Source organism: Ptiloglossa arizonensis, chromosome 8 (genome assembly GCF_051014685.1).
Source record: "Ptiloglossa arizonensis isolate GNS036 chromosome 8, iyPtiAriz1_principal, whole genome shotgun sequence".
Lineage (NCBI taxonomy): Eukaryota > Metazoa > Arthropoda > Insecta > Hymenoptera > Colletidae > Ptiloglossa > Ptiloglossa arizonensis.
Genome location: NC_135055.1, coordinates 22,890,250 through 22,906,480, shown reverse-complemented (window position 1 = coordinate 22,906,480; position 16,231 = coordinate 22,890,250). Strand labels below are relative to the sequence as shown.

At 53.7% G+C, this 16,231-nt stretch overlaps 3 protein-coding genes across 3 annotated transcripts; all 3 read right to left on the bottom strand.

The window, feature by feature from the left end:
- Positions 1 to 178: 178 nt before the first annotated feature.
- LOC143150697 (uncharacterized) lies at positions 179 to 2,372 on the bottom strand. Its single transcript, XM_076319144.1, has 6 exons — positions 2,289 to 2,372; positions 2,050 to 2,241; positions 1,463 to 1,771; positions 925 to 1,369; positions 505 to 856; positions 179 to 278 (listed from the first exon to the last, which is right to left on the bottom strand). Exons 1-6 carry the CDS (start codon positions 2,370 to 2,372, stop codon positions 179 to 181), a joined length of 1,482 nt encoding a protein of 493 aa, XP_076175259.1.
- A 2,723-nt stretch (positions 2,373 to 5,095) lies between these two features.
- Positions 5,096 to 7,740, bottom strand: LOC143150153 (bone morphogenetic protein 2). Its single transcript, XM_076318207.1, has 5 exons — positions 7,425 to 7,740; positions 7,116 to 7,272; positions 6,882 to 7,027; positions 6,697 to 6,798; positions 5,096 to 6,623 (listed from the first exon to the last, which is right to left on the bottom strand). The coding sequence occupies exons 1-5, from the start codon at positions 7,620 to 7,622 to the stop codon at positions 5,658 to 5,660; spliced, it is 1,569 nt and encodes a 522-aa protein (XP_076174322.1). The 5' UTR covers positions 7,623 to 7,740; the 3' UTR covers positions 5,096 to 5,657.
- Positions 7,741 to 9,437: 1,697 nt separating this feature from the next.
- LOC143149979 (uncharacterized) lies at positions 9,438 to 15,356 on the bottom strand. Its single transcript, XM_076317905.1, has 8 exons — positions 14,899 to 15,356; positions 14,441 to 14,545; positions 12,685 to 12,788; positions 10,559 to 10,772; positions 10,419 to 10,472; positions 9,980 to 10,122; positions 9,746 to 9,897; positions 9,438 to 9,661 (listed from the first exon to the last, which is right to left on the bottom strand). Exons 1-8 carry the CDS (start codon positions 14,975 to 14,977, stop codon positions 9,604 to 9,606), a joined length of 909 nt encoding a protein of 302 aa, XP_076174020.1. The 5' UTR covers positions 14,978 to 15,356; the 3' UTR covers positions 9,438 to 9,603.
- Positions 15,357 to 16,231: the final 875 nt, after the last annotated feature.

Genomic DNA, 16,231 nt, shown 5'->3' with positions numbered 1-16,231 from the left:
CGTCGCGGGTTCCTCGAAAATGGCAGAGTACGCAACACAGCTGGTAGAATCAACAGTATTATATTTGTTCTCTACATCACGTCGCACGAGGCTCTTCCAAACATTCGAGTATAACCTGGTAAATACAATCTACGGATACCCCATATCGCGAACAACGATTAGAAAAGAAACACAGGAGCTAATAGTACTTGGTATGGTCGATCTGGCGCTGGTATTCCTCGTCGTCGGGATTCACCTCGCAGCCGTTATCGTTGTTTGGCGGCCTCGCTCTGTTGTACCTATAGGGATAAAAGGAATTCGTTCCAGTTGGCACAGATTATCGTAAATTTACTTCGATGAAAAGAAGAAAAAAAAGGTACTAAATAGGAATCGCGATACAACTAGAACGCGCGAATTGTCCGAAATTATAACGGTAAAGCAATCTCCCGAAAATTCACTGTTTGTTAATATTAACACGAACGGTTGCCCGATTAATCGAACGATCGATATTCGGTGTCCAAGAACCTGGAAAAATCTCCCTTGCACAGTCTCCACGGTAGCACGTCGATCCTTTGGTGCAATATGGCCGATATCTCCGGACTGACGAAATTCGGGGTCCCGGCGCCGGAACCGCGCGTCACGAGTTTCCTCCTGCGATCGTAACAGCAATGCTGAGCGGCCGGTGTTCCGCTTCCTTGCGTCAGCAACGAGCGCACGCAATAAACGGCACCCGGCTTGTAAACGTCGAGCCTTTGCGAATCGCCGCTTACGTCGCGCCACCTGAAATGCCGCCCTTGCCTCTCGTCCCAAATCTTGTCGTCGTAAAAGATGTTGGTCGGGTATTGGCACGAACAGGCGGGCAACGATGCCAGGCCACCTGCAACGGAATCGTCCAGTTCGTGGAAGAAGGCGGACGCGACAATAGGTAGAGAGACCCCTACCTACCTAAGAACACCTCCTCGAGCTTGTCCCTGCTGTTCAACCACTTCTGGCAGGGGTCTTGGTTCGTCGCGTTCACGAAACTCAGCTCCTTCAGAATATCCCGACCGTTCGCCAGAGAGGCGTTCCGCAGACTTTGGAACAGTTTGCCCAACAAAACGCCCAATCCTTCGTGGGGGATCACGCGGTCCTCGATGGCCGTGTAAACGATCGAGGAGGGTGCCACGTCCGCGTAATCGTTGTTTCTGTCGATTTCTTGCTTCTTCGATCGAGGGCCCACCCAGATGGAGGTACTCGCGTCCTCGATTTCGATCTCGTCCGGAAGTACACGCTCGTCGTAAGAATCGATCAGCTCGGACGCGGAGAGATCGTCGACGGTGGGGACAAACCTACCCCTGTCCTTCTCTTCGTCGTCTTCGTAATATTTCCCCTTGGTCTCGTTGTACAAGTGCTGCGTACCGAGGAAACAAACAAACAAATATTTGTCCTGGTTAACGATCGAGTTCGGTTATCCGTTCCCGCGTCAAAGTAATCGGATAATCACCTGCGCGCGATCCCTCGCCTCCGGGATCGCATCCAAGACCGCGTTTACGACGTCTCGATCGTCTTTCGTGTCGTTGGGACGCGTTGGGAAGAATTTTGCCGCGAGGCTTCCTCTGGGGCAGGTCGATCGGTTCTTGCAACGTCGTCGTTTCCGGTGTTTCGAGTGTCTAGTCGGAAACGCTTCCGCTTTCTCCCCGTCGTTTCGTTTGAACGAAATGGTCGTCCACGAGGTAGGAGAGGTTCTCGGGATCGTCCAGGGTCGTTTGGCCGCGATTTCTTCCGAGTTTCGGCCGGTTTCGTTGTCGACCGGCTACCGAACAGAGGCACGAACCGGTTAATTATTCGTCAAAGAGAAAGAGGAGTTGGCGAATCGGTCGATCGACCGATGGAGGGGAGAGAGGGGAGAGAGACCAGAGACCGGAGGTAGCGGCGGTCGTTTGAACGTTCGCGGTAGCGGTCGGCGCAACATCAAAAGAGGTCCGTGTTTGGTTCGTGGATGAGATACGGGAGATGGAGCAGGGAAAAGGGACACGTTGGAATGGAACGGAGCGGAATGGGACACGCTCGTCGATCCGAGAGCGTTTCTACTTCTGGGAAGCGCGCGTTGCGAGATCGTTTCCCATTCAATGGCGTAGCAGCCGAGCCCCGCGCGAACCGAATTTCCTGTTCAGCGGTTGTAGCACTATCGTCGATCGCGGTGTACTTTAACGACTCGAACCCTCGAAAGACAACGCGCACACTCCGAGAGTCACCGGAAGCTCGCGGATACAGTTTTCGTTCCTTTCGTACCGAACGAATAAACGATGTACGACGTATTGTTCACTTACTTGTCGATGTTCCAGGTGCGCGAAAGAAGCAGCCAACATCGATCGGAAGACCAGTGTCCGGCAAATTAATGTCGACGCTCTCATGTTTATCGTCGAGGGTAGGACGCGTTCACTTGTTCGCGTCCTTCGCGGACGTTCGAACGCGTACCATTCTCGATCGTTCTTCACCTAACCGCAGTCACCGTCTCTGTCCCGTTGGCACTGATTTCCATGAAATGTGCATCCCTTCGATCGTTGCACGATGTTCCTTGTTCGTTCACGCGCGGGGTGGTCGCGTTGTTTTCGCGTCGTCGGCCTGTTTGTTTACGCGAACGTTTCGCGTCGGAAACGATCGACAAGGCCGTTAGATCGCCGGTATCGACTCGACTGTCGATACCGTCTATGCGTCGCGCAGACGAGAACGATATCTGCTGCGGAACAGAAACAGAGATAGAGAGAGAAGTGACGAGCGCAAAGGGAGCCGCGACGAAAAAGGTGAAACAAGAGAAAGGGAGAAGAAACTTTCCGACGTATCTACACGAGCCACGAGGCGCGCACTGTTCAAAGGTCTGCCATTATATGTATAGTTGGGAGCCGGTGAAATGTTCTGTCTCTCTATAATGGCCAAGTGGCAGTAGCGGAGAGGCTGCTGGAGAGGTAGCGCGCCGGATGACGGAACACTACGTCATTGTCCAGGCTCGTACAGTTCACGGCTCGGGGTTTCTCACTTACCGGGAGCTTCGAGACCTATAGGTCCGTCTCTTTTCTTTTTACGCGGTTCAGTTTTGCCCCGTTCGTCTCGTCACCGTTCTCTCTTCGCTCCGTGTCGGTCTAGCCGGCCACCTTCGAGCCGATATCCTTCCAACGGATTCGATATCCTTAACCCTTTCAACAGCGAGGTACGCGTGGCGCGTTTCGATCGTTTCCTCCCTGTTCCTTCTCCGTTCGTTCGTCGTTCCTCTCTCGCTCGTTCGCGCGTTTTGTTTTCGCGGGACTTGAACGTTTCGACAACGAAAGGGGACACTGAAGTACAACGGGGGTGTAAGGACAGCGAGGGACGAAGCGTACGCGAACGAGATCGAGTTGGAAAAGCTACGAGAAAGAGAAAGAGAGAGAGAGAGAGAGAGAGAGAGAGAGACACCGTCGAGCGAAAGTTGTCGGCCATCGTGGATGAAAAGCGTTGGACGTTTCGGGCTTCGAAGTCGGTGGATCGAGGTGGTTCTTGCCCCCGCGAGAATCCAACGAAGAATCCGCCCCGTCGCGCACGATAATTATGTAAACGAGAGAATACGTTGGTGAGCTCGTAAGAAGCTGTCACGGGTCGTACAACGCGTATTACGATACCAAGGGATCTAAATACAGCGGTGGAATGCAATGGAACGCGTTCCGTCTATTTTTAGCCGGGCGGATTCGAAAATACACCCACCGCGGATTAAATATAACTGGAGATGCACGCGCGCGGAATGCAGTACGATGGCACGCGAACGATCGGCTCGCTCGCAAATATGCAAATCCCCGTATCGAAAGCGCGACGGTTGCTCCCTTTCATCGCGGATCGCCTTATTTACCGTCCGCGTATTTTCGTTCGCGTCTCTCTCCGCCTCTTTTCTCCGCCTCTATCCCTTTTCCGTCGTCACCGACCAGAAATGGAAAACTCGTCGTTTACTGGAAAAATCTTTGCCACCGAAGCACTCCACGCGAACGAAGGATTTCGATACCGCGGCTTTTGCGATCGATCAACGCCGATACCCTTTCGCGAATCGAGAACGTCGTTGATTCATCAAAGTTCGCGTTTAGTTAGTATTTCGCGTCCTTCGGGGGCTAGTGACTCGCCCCCGTGAATCGATCACCGTTCCTTTGCTCGTTATGGGAAACGGAAATCGAAAACGGATGGAAAGAACGAGGATCGAATACCTTAAATTATCCCTTGGACAAATTGGCCCGCTCCGTGGGAGGTGTAGGTGGTGATTTATGCGCGTGGAACGATTCGAAAGGGGGCTAACGAGAAAACAGGAAGTCGCGCGGTCGTTGGACAATCGAGAGACACCGTCCGAGCGGCCGTAACGTCCCTCGATTCTTCGCGCTCGTTGTCTCAACGACCATGGGATGTGCTCGCCGATAGGTCAAATCTCGTCTAAATCCAAGTGGAGGATTCCGGGGTACGTTAAACCGATCTGTTTACGTTCCCGATCCGAGTATTCCGGTGTTGGTGTAAAAGGAGAATCGCGACCGGGTCACGAAACGACGAAAAAACGAAGACGAAAGGAAAAAGGCGCGAGGGTGTTTCGCTGCGGAGCGAAATTTGGAGCTGCGGGACGCGCACCATTAGCGCGGACACTGTTTATGGGCCGGCTCTCTCGGTTCCGATCCGAGCTTCGTTTATTTACTCGTAGATCGTCGACGGTGGGAAAAAAAACGAGGTAAAAGAGGCGGTATTTAACACCGGTAGCAGTGACATTCCGCGACTGCCTTTCTGCATCCAGCGGCGCCAAAGTCATCGTCTCCGGGCACCGTTACCGTCACGCTTATTTTATTGGCTCGCTCGTAAAATTTACGCCTCGATCTCGCCGCACGAGAAATCCTCCCCGTCGACGAGATCCGCCCGCCCCGCGCTTCGTCTCGGTTTCGTTCACCTGGCTTCGTTTATTCGGCCAACCACGAAACCCCCTCCCCCCCCTTCCCCCCACACCGTGGGGCCTTATCGAGAGAAATAATTTCCCGCGAAACGGCACATGGAATCCGCGTGGATAGACGCGGAGAAACATTCGGACGGAGAGGGCGAAACGAAAGAAATCGGTGACGTCGTATACGCTTAAATATTCGTTTTATTCAATCGTAATTAAAATATAAATAACTCTAACGTATCAGATACACCGTTTATATACAGTTCTCAATTCGACTAACTCCCTACGTGCTTGTGTATGTTGTACGCGCGTGTGTGTGTGTGTGTGTGTGTGTGTGCGTGTGTGTGTGGGCGTGTGTGGGATTATAGTAATAATTTAACGACGAATACAAGATACGATACGGACGCGTGCTGGATCGTTGATACGTACGATCGTTGACGCGAATTTAGGAATGTTCTTATGTACAAAAGTCGGGGACGATTGATTGAACGGCGATCACGAGGCGAATCTCTTCTGGGAATGACTCTCGTAGCTAACGGCGTAACGAAATCATCTTTACGTCATGCGTGCATTCACTCTCTTCCCGTGTTCCTCTTCTCACGTGCATACGGTTCGCTCATTCTCTCTTTCCGTCGATGTCTTCCGCGTAGCATGGCTCCCCCGGACCGCTCTCCGGCGAAAGCCCGCGTGAAGGAGAGGACGCGTCTGTCGCCTCTTCGTCCGCGCGAAGACGGAACAGGTGACTCGATCCTGAACGAGGTGATCCTTAACGACACCCGCAACGGTCCGCGATCATGTCCTGGTAGACCTTCAGAACGACGTTCTCGTTGTCGTCGAAGAAGAGGATCGTGGTGCCGAGGAGTTTCGTGGGGACGCAACAGGGTCTCTCGACACCCTTTACCAGGCCCATTTTGTGAACGATCCCTTGGATGGTCGCGTGATTCGTCGGCTGTTGGTCCTGGCTCAACGGTGTCTCGCAGATCCCTTTGCAGTGGTAAGCGGAATAACCGAGAGGCGCGATGATGGAGGACGAGAGCCCGATCTCTTTAAAGTCTACGTAGAGCTCGTGCCTCGAGCACTCGGTGACGTTCTGTTGGACCGACGCGTGACTCTTGGTGGATCGTTTCTCGCGGCGAATTCTTCGCGGATGAGCACCCTCTCCGATCACGAACCGTTGCAGCACTCCTCCGTAAATGTCCGTCGACGTGACGAAGTCGTTCTTCCTGAGGTTCGCGTCGTTCGACGTATTCCTCGAGGATAAGGCTTCCCTGCGACGACGTCCGGAGGTCTCCGGTAGTTCCGGGCCGCCTCTGGCCAGCTCCGTCGTCGCGTCGCCCTTGCGCGTCTTCTTCTGTCTTTGGAAGTACTCGGGCGCGTTCCCGGTTTCCCATCGAGCCTCCTCCGGTTGACCGTGTCGTCTGTCGCGTCTGTTCTCGTTGTACTCGTTCTTCAGATCGATCTTCTCGTCGTCCTCGTCGTAGGACACCTCCTCCTCGATCTCGTTGTCGTTCCCGTACGCGTAGTAACGGGGAACGATCTTCTTGTTGCCCCGATGGCCCTTCCCGTCGTCGTCGAACAGCACCAGGATCGGTTGCTTGCTGTGATGGTACTCGTTTCGCCGCGAGAACTCCACGGTCACCTGATCCTCGAACAGAGTGGAGGCCGTCACCAGGAGGCCGAGGTTCGGTTCACCGTTCAACCAGGCGAGAACGGCTTGCTTCACGTTGAATATCTGACGAGAAAATAGTCGATACAGCTGGGGATATCCGGTAGTCCTCGAACTCAGTCCTGCGCGCGAACCTTACCTGCCAACCGGATGCGTGCGCTCCGACGTATCTGACGTTCAGGAGCCTGTGAAGATCCGGGACGTCCAAGCTTCTCTCGTCCAGGACTTGGTACACCCGTATCTAAAGAGACACGGGTCTTTGTTAGGGAACGATCCCACGGGGTACCGAGAAGAAGGAGGATTCGGTCGGCCGCGCGTACTCACCAAATAATAGGGAGAGGCAACGGTGGACGGGTGCATGGTTTTCAAGGCGGTTCTCTTGCGGTACAGATGAAGCTCGGCCTCGAGAACGGACTCGTTCACTTCCAGTCCCGTGATGTTGAAGAAATAGAACCGCGACATGGAGGTGTCTGGACGGAAAATGGTGCAACTTAAATCGGGAACGATCATCGACGTTACGAGATCGTAAGCGGTGGTGCGATATCGAGGCGCGTTTACCTCTTTCGATGAAGCTGCGCACAACCTTGGCGTTGTACGGATTTCTGCCCCGCGTGACACCGCTGGGGTCGGCGACGTTGTTGTACAGTTCCATCATAAATTGCGGCGGCACCTTGCGACGTCCCGTTTTCTCGCCGTGACTCCGAATCCCGAGGACCTGGAACGATTTCATCGAGTAGGTTAACACGGTTGCGTTCCGATCGACGAACCGCGCGAGCCCGCGTTTCCCGTTTCCCGTTTCACAGTCGCGTTGGTCCGTTCGATCGAGAAACGTCTCGCGTCTCACTGAATATCACGGAGTGCGCGGACCTGTTGCAGCTTCTCTAGAGCCTCGTCCCTTAGGGCGTCGTGCTCGTTCCCTTGGTCGAGATCGGCCAGGGACCAAGTGTCTTCCTGTCGGTTGGCATCGTGATCCTCGGCGATGTCGGCGGGATGAGCGTCCACGTCGAGTCGGCTCGACAGGAACGTTAACGCCAGGAGGAGGAACGGTGCGACGTTTCTCGTCATCACCGTCGTCTGTGGTGAATTCGCTCCTCGGATACGGGATCACGTGCGGTCGGGTGGTCGATTTTTGGTAATCGGCGATAGGCTCGTCGCTCGTCACGCGAGGACGATCGAACGTCGATCGCGATCGGTCCGGTCCAGCTCGGTCGAGAAACGACTCCGTCTCGCGACGACGGGGCGATGAAAACTGCGGTTCCGTGGAGGAAGGAGCGGACACCTTCTCCTCTGCTGGCGGACAGGAGGTTTGCCGAACCGAACGGGACGCTAAGTAGCATATGGGAGGTCTTGGCTGCGAGGAGTCACCTTTATGCTATGCCGGGAGTTGCCTCCCCCGCGTTGCTCCCCGCAGCGACATCGGCTTCTCTCACGGGACACCGACGCGACGCTACGCGACGCGATGCGATTCAACGATGCGGCCCGACATCGTCGCGCGTTGACGATTTCGCGTCCTCCACTCCGCCCGACCGCTGCCTAGATCTCTCTTCGCTCGCCCTCGCGAGACAACGAAAAAGCAAAAAAAACTCCCTCGTCGTTCGAGAAGCACCGAGCGGCCGGGCCTCTGTGTTCTATCTTTGAATTTCGTTTCGCGCGTCGGAATATTCGAACGCGGTTCGCGCGCTAGTCGAGAAACTCTCGTATATGGAAATACGCGACGATGGAACGGTTTCGCAGCTTCCTGGACACACTGGCGTCTTTACTCGCGACGGTAACGAAACTCGCTGTACGAATTCTCGTCGCGCGAGTCGATACTTTATCGATATCGATACAAAAGGGGCGCGTGGCCGCGTTTTGAACCCCGTGGCGAGTACTCGAAACGGTCCACGAGCTCGAATAAAGCCGAGAGAACTGCCCTGGACGGTGATATAAGAGGCCGCGCGTCGCGCAGAAGAACTCGCGCGTACGTGACACCGGCCGATAAACGGCGCCGGGGCGAAGTCACGCGTACGCGAGACCGGCGTACTTCGTAGCGTCGAGAGTTCGACGAACCAGCTTTTCGTCACGGAGTTCTCGTCGCTGGTGCGACCTATGGAAAATCCTTTCGACGAAACGCGTAGTAGAGGGAACGAGACAAAGCGAACGATCCCGGCGAAAAGAAACAGAGGAGAACGAGCACGGCCGAACGATTATACGATACCTTTTGGAGGCGAACGAAACGAACGAGAAACGAGACGATGACACCGATAGCGGGAGGCTATTAAAAAAAGCTCTCGCTTCCTAAATTCCGTAGATTCGTAAGTGGCGAGATATGTGGCCCAGCGGGCGATATTTAGATGTCGCGAATAATCGGTTGTTTTCCTACGCGCGGACGATGACGGATCGCGAGGAGGATGTCAGCGAATATTTTCGCCCACGCGTTCGAGAGATCGAGCGCGACTTCGACCTCGTTCTTTTTGTTGCATTTATTTCGTACGGGCAGAGCAAACGCGGAATGAGAACAACGAGCCGGAGCCAATGGGTGTAACTGGGAAATTGGCCGGTGCCAATTGGCGCGTCTTTTGCAGAATTGCGCGTCGAATTCGCGAAACGTGTTGCTCGCCGTATCGTCTCGGTCCCGGTGTTGAGACGATCGAGGAAACACGAACGCGCCGAGTTCCAATACTGGTTCAGAGTACGCGGCGTGCGAAATTCGTCGTAGAAATTAACGACGAAGCCGCGCGACTGATTCCCGAAATTGTTTCTCGTATACGTTTCTTCGATGCGGAGCTTTACGGTGGTTTAACGCGCGGCTAGCGGAGAACTCGATTAAACGAACCGGATACGGTGAACGTGGACTAGTCGTGGGTAGCCATTGGTGTTTCTTTTTTTTTTTTTCTTCTTCTTTTTCTACAAAGTCATCGTACGTTTATTAATCATAGCAATACATGGTACATGTAGGAACATTGAAACGGTACTTTGCGATTACGCGGCGCGTAAAATAGTTGAAATCGTAATGTTCCGCTGGTCCGTTGGATCGGGTACGGTCCTTCGATTCCCTCTACCCGATTTAGACGCAGGCACACTGAGTGATTTGAATGATCTCCCTCTTCGATCCTCGACGAGTCCTGCAACATCGGAACATCAGTCCCGCGCGTAAACGTTTATCGTCGTCGAGCACGCGTACGATCGTAATCGAACGTGTCGAGTACCTGTACTCGTGAACCTCGAATTTCGCCGGAGTGCAGGTGTGATGCGAGTAGAGACTAGCGACGCATATCGACGGCTCCTTTTTGTTTCGCAGAAGGCACATCTCCTTCTCGTTCCCCGGACACGTACCGACGCACTGTCCGACGTTGATTTGCTGGAGCACGGAAACCGAACGGTGAATCGTCGAGCATCGTGTTTCGCGAATGAAGAAAAAAAAGAAAAAGTACGAAACTCACTCGAACGACCGGCCTGACGTCGGTCGTGTTCGTGCCGTCCTTGATTTCGACTTCGCTGAAGTCCAAAACGGTCTCCATGTTGTCCATTTTGTGGCAAGCTCCGGCGCAGTCGCACTTCTCGATCACCTGATAGACTTCGTCCCCTAAAAAAAATGAACGCGTTCGTCGCATCCGGCGAGCCGCTTCCGGTCGTTACAGGGCATTGAAAGAAATTGGGGCCAAACGTCGAGGACACGCGATCCACAAACAAATACTACGGTAAACGTTCAATAGGTATGTCCTTGGTTCAATTCGCCGATGTACGGGCGCGTTATTGGGCTTACTTCCCGCCGAGCTACGAGTAACTTATTTATTAAGAATCTCTTTTCTTTTCGTTTCTTTTCGTTTCGTTCTTCTTCGGCCTCGATTTCGCTCAACGCTTCGCGAATCCTCTACGTACCGTTCGGGCCCTTGATGCTGACCGTGCTGTTCCTCACCGGTTTACATCCGAGATCTGGAAAAACGTTCGTATGCAAAAATGAACACCGATCTCGTCGATACGTAACCATCGACGTAACGAGGTAAACCAAGATCGGATACCTTTGGCACAATGACCCATACACACTCCGACGTCCATCACGGCTTGATGAGGAGTACCGGAATGGACGAGATGCGTCAAAGATTCTCGTCTACAGGATGAATCCGCCGTGCACTCGCAGGCTTCTATGACCTCGATCACGCGAACACCTCGGATCGTCGACGCCCTCTCCAGTTTCGCGGCCTTTGGGCGACAATGCGATTCCGGGAAACATCTCTGCGACAAGGAATAAATTGTAACGTTCACGTCGTGGACGCGTCCAGAGTAAATAACGATCGTTGTTCGTCGGTGCTCGATGCGAGCGTGACACGGGAGTTTGTTCCAAGTTTCGGTGAAAGGCGATGGCCCTCTTTCGTTTTGACGCGCCGAACGGACCCAAAATCGAGATGGCGAGCTTTCGCGGGAATTGGCAGTTTATTCGGTACGGGACGGTTTTCGCGATATCTTGCTCGCGAGTACGCGTCCGTGTAATTAAATATAATATTAGCAACCGACCGTTATCTCGGTCGGTTGTTCGCGACCCTTTAACCCTTGGAGCCAGCCTCCCTCCCTTTGTCCCGCGAGGTGGATACTTCTGGCTAAGAATATTTCCCGATAAATTCCGTTCTCAGGCACATCCGTCCTCGCGGTCCCAGGAACACGATTCGGGATTTAGTAGCTGGCCAAGCCGGCGCCGGATCGGTGACCCGGCACGATACGACCTTCCAAGGACGCAAAACACATATCCTCCCGTTCTGCATATCGCGTGCAAACGTTTCTCCTTCTCGGAGCTTGTTTCTCTCCCGCGGCGTGGGTGCTTCAAGATCGTAAACCACCGATCGGGTTGCATCACGTGACGAAAATAGCTCTCTCTCTCCACGGGGACGGAGGAGAGGGAGAGATCGGGCGCGAAGGGCCGTACCCGAATTGTTCGCGAACAATTCCAAAACGGACGCGAATACTCGGATCGTTCCGAGATATTCTCCGCGGGGGATCTAGACCCAGACACGAAACAGAGGGGGGGCCCTTTTTCGCTAATTTGTTCGTCGATTTTTCGTTTCGAATTTTCTGAACGCGGAGAATACGTACCGGAAAGTCAGCCACCGTGAGAGCGTCTGGTCCGAAAAGGCCCTAAAACGTAACGCGTGATAATCGGCGAAGATACGCCGCGTCTCGATACGGTGTGCGGGGTGCACTCGCCGTAAAAGTCGCGAACGATCGTACGATCGCGCGATGCCTGCGTGGCCGCATTCCAGCTGGCGGATTGGTCGATCCCGTGCGTCATAAATCTACACGACGTTGCTGCCTTTTTTCGCCCTTCGCGTAGCCCTTGGCACACGTAACCTGCCCCGGCAACGTATATCGCGGTATCGTTTCTTTTTCTTTTCCTTTTTTTTTTTCATTTTTTTCATTTTTTTCATTTTTTTTTTCATTTTGCGAATTCAGAGTCCCCGCGGCTTCTCCGTCGTCTCTTTTTGCTCGCGAGGAATTCTTCGACGCGGCGATGCCGGGTAGTATCGTGCCCGGTGCACGATGATCGCGGATCGTGGGTCGATTTTTCCACGGATTCCGTTTAGAAAGCTCGTTTTTCGGCGGAAAGTTTTTACACAATCGGTGAGACAAACCGCCTTCGAATCTCGGTGGATTCCAGGTCGTGGAATCGGCGGGGCGAGTCGGACCGGGCCCGAGTCGGCCGGGCTGGGCCGGGCTGGGCCGAGCTGGGCCGGGCCTCGCGACCGGTTCGACGGAGTTCGCGCCGACGATGCGCTTTTTTGTCCCGTACGCCCGATTCGCAAAGGCGGGAGAAGATCGACCCACGAAGTTTTTGCACCAGGTGCATCGTGCGGGGATGAGTCACGGATTACGGAGTTCGGCATTGTTCGAATAACTCTCGGGATAAATCTTTCTCGGGACGAAACCGTTTCGTTGATTCGTTCGTTCGAACGAACGAGAAATACGCGCCCGTGACACCGTCGATTCGGTTTCAAGTTCAACGAATACCGTTTTTCGTTGAAAGGAAAGCTGCACCGTTCGCTTGGAGAACGTAGCAACGTTTATTTATCGTCGCGAGAATCAAAGGAAACGGAGACTCGGGTTCGATCGATACTCGAACTCGCGAATTCCACGCGTATCGAATAAATCTGTTTACCTGTACCACGGGTCGACTCGCGTCTCCGGGATCGTCCAAAATGTGTCGCGGACACAACTTGTGACAATGGCCGACATCGATCTGGATGATCTCTCCCGATATACCTGAAAGCGAGAAAAAAAAAGGGGGGAAAAATGCGAAAGGAACGTTGAAGGAACGCCGGTTGTGGACGCGGCGGCGTGCAACGTGGTTGCATCGCGGTTTAATGAAATTTGTTGTTGATTCGCGCGCCGCCCCGGCGAAAAATTAGACGCCTGTGTAAATCGGATGGCGCCGCTGGTAACGCTCGCGCGAACGCCGTACGATATTTATGAGTTGTACCGCGTTCAAACGTTGACAAGATATAAGAAGAGGGTAGAACCGTCTATAGTGTAACCGTGCTATTTTTGGCGCGAACGCGTGGGACACGCGGAATGCGAGGATTCCACGGTGATTCACGTTACCCGGGGCTTTCGCGTACACCCTCGCACCTTTCCGCGTTTCTTCCTATAAATGGAATTATCGCGAGATCTACTAGAAACGCGAATATTCCGTGTACGCGGGCTGAGTCACGCGGTTTCGCGCGGTTTCGCGCGGGCTCGCGTCTCTCGCGCGAGACGACCATCGAACGAATCCACGAACGATCGTTTATCGTTCCGCGATCATTGTTTTTTTTCCCCGTGACGTTTCGTCGGTACGTAACCGATCGCGGAGCCAACCTCCCGAAAAGAATCGTACGTTTTATTTTCGGTAAACCGTGCGCCTCGAATCGATCGATCCCGGGATCGTTGTAACCATTATTTCGGACACCGCGGTGCGATAAACAAGTTGCAAACAAGTTTGAGAAAGCACTCGCGGTCGAACGACGACGATCGTGACGCGGGATCGAATACTTGCGGGCATTGCTCACCCGTCCCCGAACAATTTCAAGCGTTATCGATACGGAAAAGGTAAAAGATGTCGTTCATCTCGCGGGATTTTCCGCCGGTCGGTGTTTCTTCGTTTCTTTCGTTTTCGAAACTGTTTTCGTTCGACTCTCGAAACGGAACGAATCGCGCGATCTCTCCGGAAGATCGAAAGTATCGGAATGTTTCTGGACGGTATCGGAGCACGAACGGATCACGGCGATCGACCGAGTCGCTTAATTGACAATTGATTCCAACTCGAAGGGCGGTTGTTCCTTCGGCCGTTTCGCGGAACGGTGGTTCGACGAAACGTTAACGAGTGTTCGTTCGCGGGAGAACGTACATTCTGCGAATCGAGGAGCCCCGCGTGTACGGCCGTCGCGGCGCTAATTGATCTCTACGAGCCGACGAAACGAACCCCAATGAGATCGATCCGGCGGCTATCGGTGCACGGATTCCGAGACGGTTCTCCTCGGTTCTCTGGTGGGCCGCAAAAAAAAAAAACCGGCAACGGGTGCATCGTACGACGCAACGTCGCTGGATCTTTTCGTACGTAGGAACCCGAGGCCTGCACCGGATGCCGCATCCTCTCGATCGGCGTCAATTGATTGAACACGCGATATTAATTTAACGAATCGGATCTAGGCGGCAAGGCCGCGCGCGCGCGCCGTTTTACCACTCATGAACGTGGGCGGCGAAACGAGAAACGAGGGAACGTGATTCACATTCGGTCGGTCGATCTAAAATTACGCAACCCGTGGAGCGAAATTATTTCTTTTCGCGTTCGGTCGCGCGAAAAGACCACCACCACCGCCACCACCACCGTCGCGATCCAATCCCCGTTTCTTTAATATTTGCCAATTTACGCTTACCGTAGCCGACGTCGATCATCCTTTCGTGTCTCGCGCAGCACACATGTTGGTGGCCATCGTCCCTGCACACCCTACCTCCGTTGCCCGAATTCTTATCGCAGTAGCCTGAAACAGAAACGCAGAAACGTGCCCGGTCGGCGACGGTGAATGAGGATTACCGTTTTCCCTCGAGACGCGCGATCCTCTCGTGCGGGGTATGGGAGCAAGCACAGCGTGTAAACGGCACAATTTCGTACGTGGGTTGCTTTCTTTTTCCTTTTCTTTTTTCTTTTTTTCCTCTTTTCCTTTTTTTTTTTGTTCCCCCTTTTTTCTTTTGGAAAATTCCCGAGAGAGACGCGTACGGTCGTTCGAAAACGCGAGGAAAAGTGCACGATTACGTTGAGAACTCGAAGCGGTTTGGAAAAATGGGGGGGCAGAGTGGGCGGAGTCGGAATGAAAAAAGAGCGACGAGTGCCTACCTAGTCGGAAATTGACGAGGCAAACTAGGGTGAAGCCACCGAATACGGCCCACCGACCCCTCGTGATTCTTATTCGCATGAGTACGAATAGAGGCGTACGTGTCGTAACGAACGCGATTTACCCGTGTGTCACGGTGAACGAACTATATGTACAATCGAGACGCACGATGCCCGCCCGTGAAAAATTACGGGTTGGCGTTCAGTTGGCCGATATCTCTCTCTGTCAACGGGTGCAACGTGTACTAAGTCGTGCTAATTCGTCACAGCGGTCGTTACTCGCATTTGCTCTACGTGATGCCCGGATGACTAGATGATGATACGTGGTAGCGCGCAATACTCTTGGACTGGCACGTACTCGACGCATGCAAAAGCGGTAGTCCAGAGGCACAGACGCACCCGTGCGATCGATCACGATCGGTTGTTGCCCACGCAGGTTGCGATCTGCGAGAAGACTGGCCGTCTGGAAGCCGCTGGATCTCGCTCAGACGGAGAGGCGTCCGGCTGACAGGCGGATCTCTATTAATCTCGTTTGGTACGGGAACGTCGGCCCGCTTCGTGACGGCTGGCCCGTCCGTCCATCCATCGGGTCTTTTGCCTCTTGCCTGCCCCGCGATCGCCGATGCGCCGATGCGCCGATGCGCCGACCGATCATGCTGATTTTATGCTCCACCGAACCTGATTCATCTCCTCTCCATGCAAACGTCAACATTCCAGGCCCGTCCAATTCTCCTCTCCCTTCGTCCCGTCCGTACCCCTCGGCCTTCTTTTCCCCTCGATTCTAGCACCTAATAACGTTACCTGTCTCCCGGATCAACCATCCTACGATATCGATTTCCATTGGCTAATTATTCACCGATATACGACAAGTCGAGCACCCAACCGATTCCGCTACCCGATTCGAATCCTCCTTCTCCGTCCTTTTTCGTCCCTGACATTTTTCACGCCGAAGGCGTTAGATTTATCGTCTCGACAGACCGCAAGACTCGTCGATGCGTCGAATCGCATCGTACGTTTCTCATTCCACCGAAACGTTCGCGTGGGCGTCTCTTGCTCGTTATCACTACCATCGAGACGCGAGATTTTCTAGGTAGTCGGGTATCTCGGCAGTCGAAACCTGGGAAATGGAAATCACGCCGGTACGGTAAACAGGTACGGTAGTGCCTCGTACAGTGTTCGAAAATGTACAGAATTTTTCATCGGAACCGATCGAACTCGAAGAGGAAAACGAATGGTATACAACGAGACGAAGCTGCGATCGGTCAGAGTTTCGTTTCCATAGGTATTCTTGGAAACGACACCGACCAGAATCGAAGAGACGCAAACAGCGGTGGTG

Coding starts and splice junctions, on each gene's coding strand:
- LOC143150153 (XM_076318207.1), bottom strand. CDS start 7,622: ATGACGAGAAACGTCGCACCGTTCCTCCTCCTGGCGTTAACGTTCCTG. Junction 7,273..7,424: donor CTCTAGAGAAGCTGCAACAG/GTCCGCGCACTC, acceptor AAATCGTTCCAG/GTCCTCGGGATTCGGAGTCA. Junction 7,028..7,115: donor GCGCAGCTTCATCGAAAGAG/GTAAACGCGCCT, acceptor TTTTCCGTCCAG/ACACCTCCATGTCGCGGTTC.
- LOC143149979 (XM_076317905.1), bottom strand. CDS start 14,977: ATGCGAATAAGAATCACGAGGGGTCGGTGGGCCGTATTCGGTGGCTTC. Junction 12,789..14,440: donor GATGATCGACGTCGGCTACG/GTAAGCGTAAAT, acceptor TCTCGCTTTCAG/GTATATCGGGAGAGATCATC. Junction 10,773..12,684: donor CGAGTCGACCCGTGGTACAG/GTAAACAGATTT, acceptor TCCTTGTCGCAG/AGATGTTTCCCGGAATCGCA.
- LOC143150697 (XM_076319144.1), bottom strand. CDS start 2,372: ATGAGAGCGTCGACATTAATTTGCCGGACACTGGTCTTCCGATCGATG. Junction 2,242..2,288: donor CGCACCTGGAACATCGACAA/GTAAGTGAACAA, acceptor TCGGTACGAAAG/GAACGAAAACTGTATCCGCG. Junction 857..924: donor GCTCGAGGAGGTGTTCTTAG/GTAGGTAGGGGT, acceptor ATTCCGTTGCAG/GTGGCCTGGCATCGTTGCCC.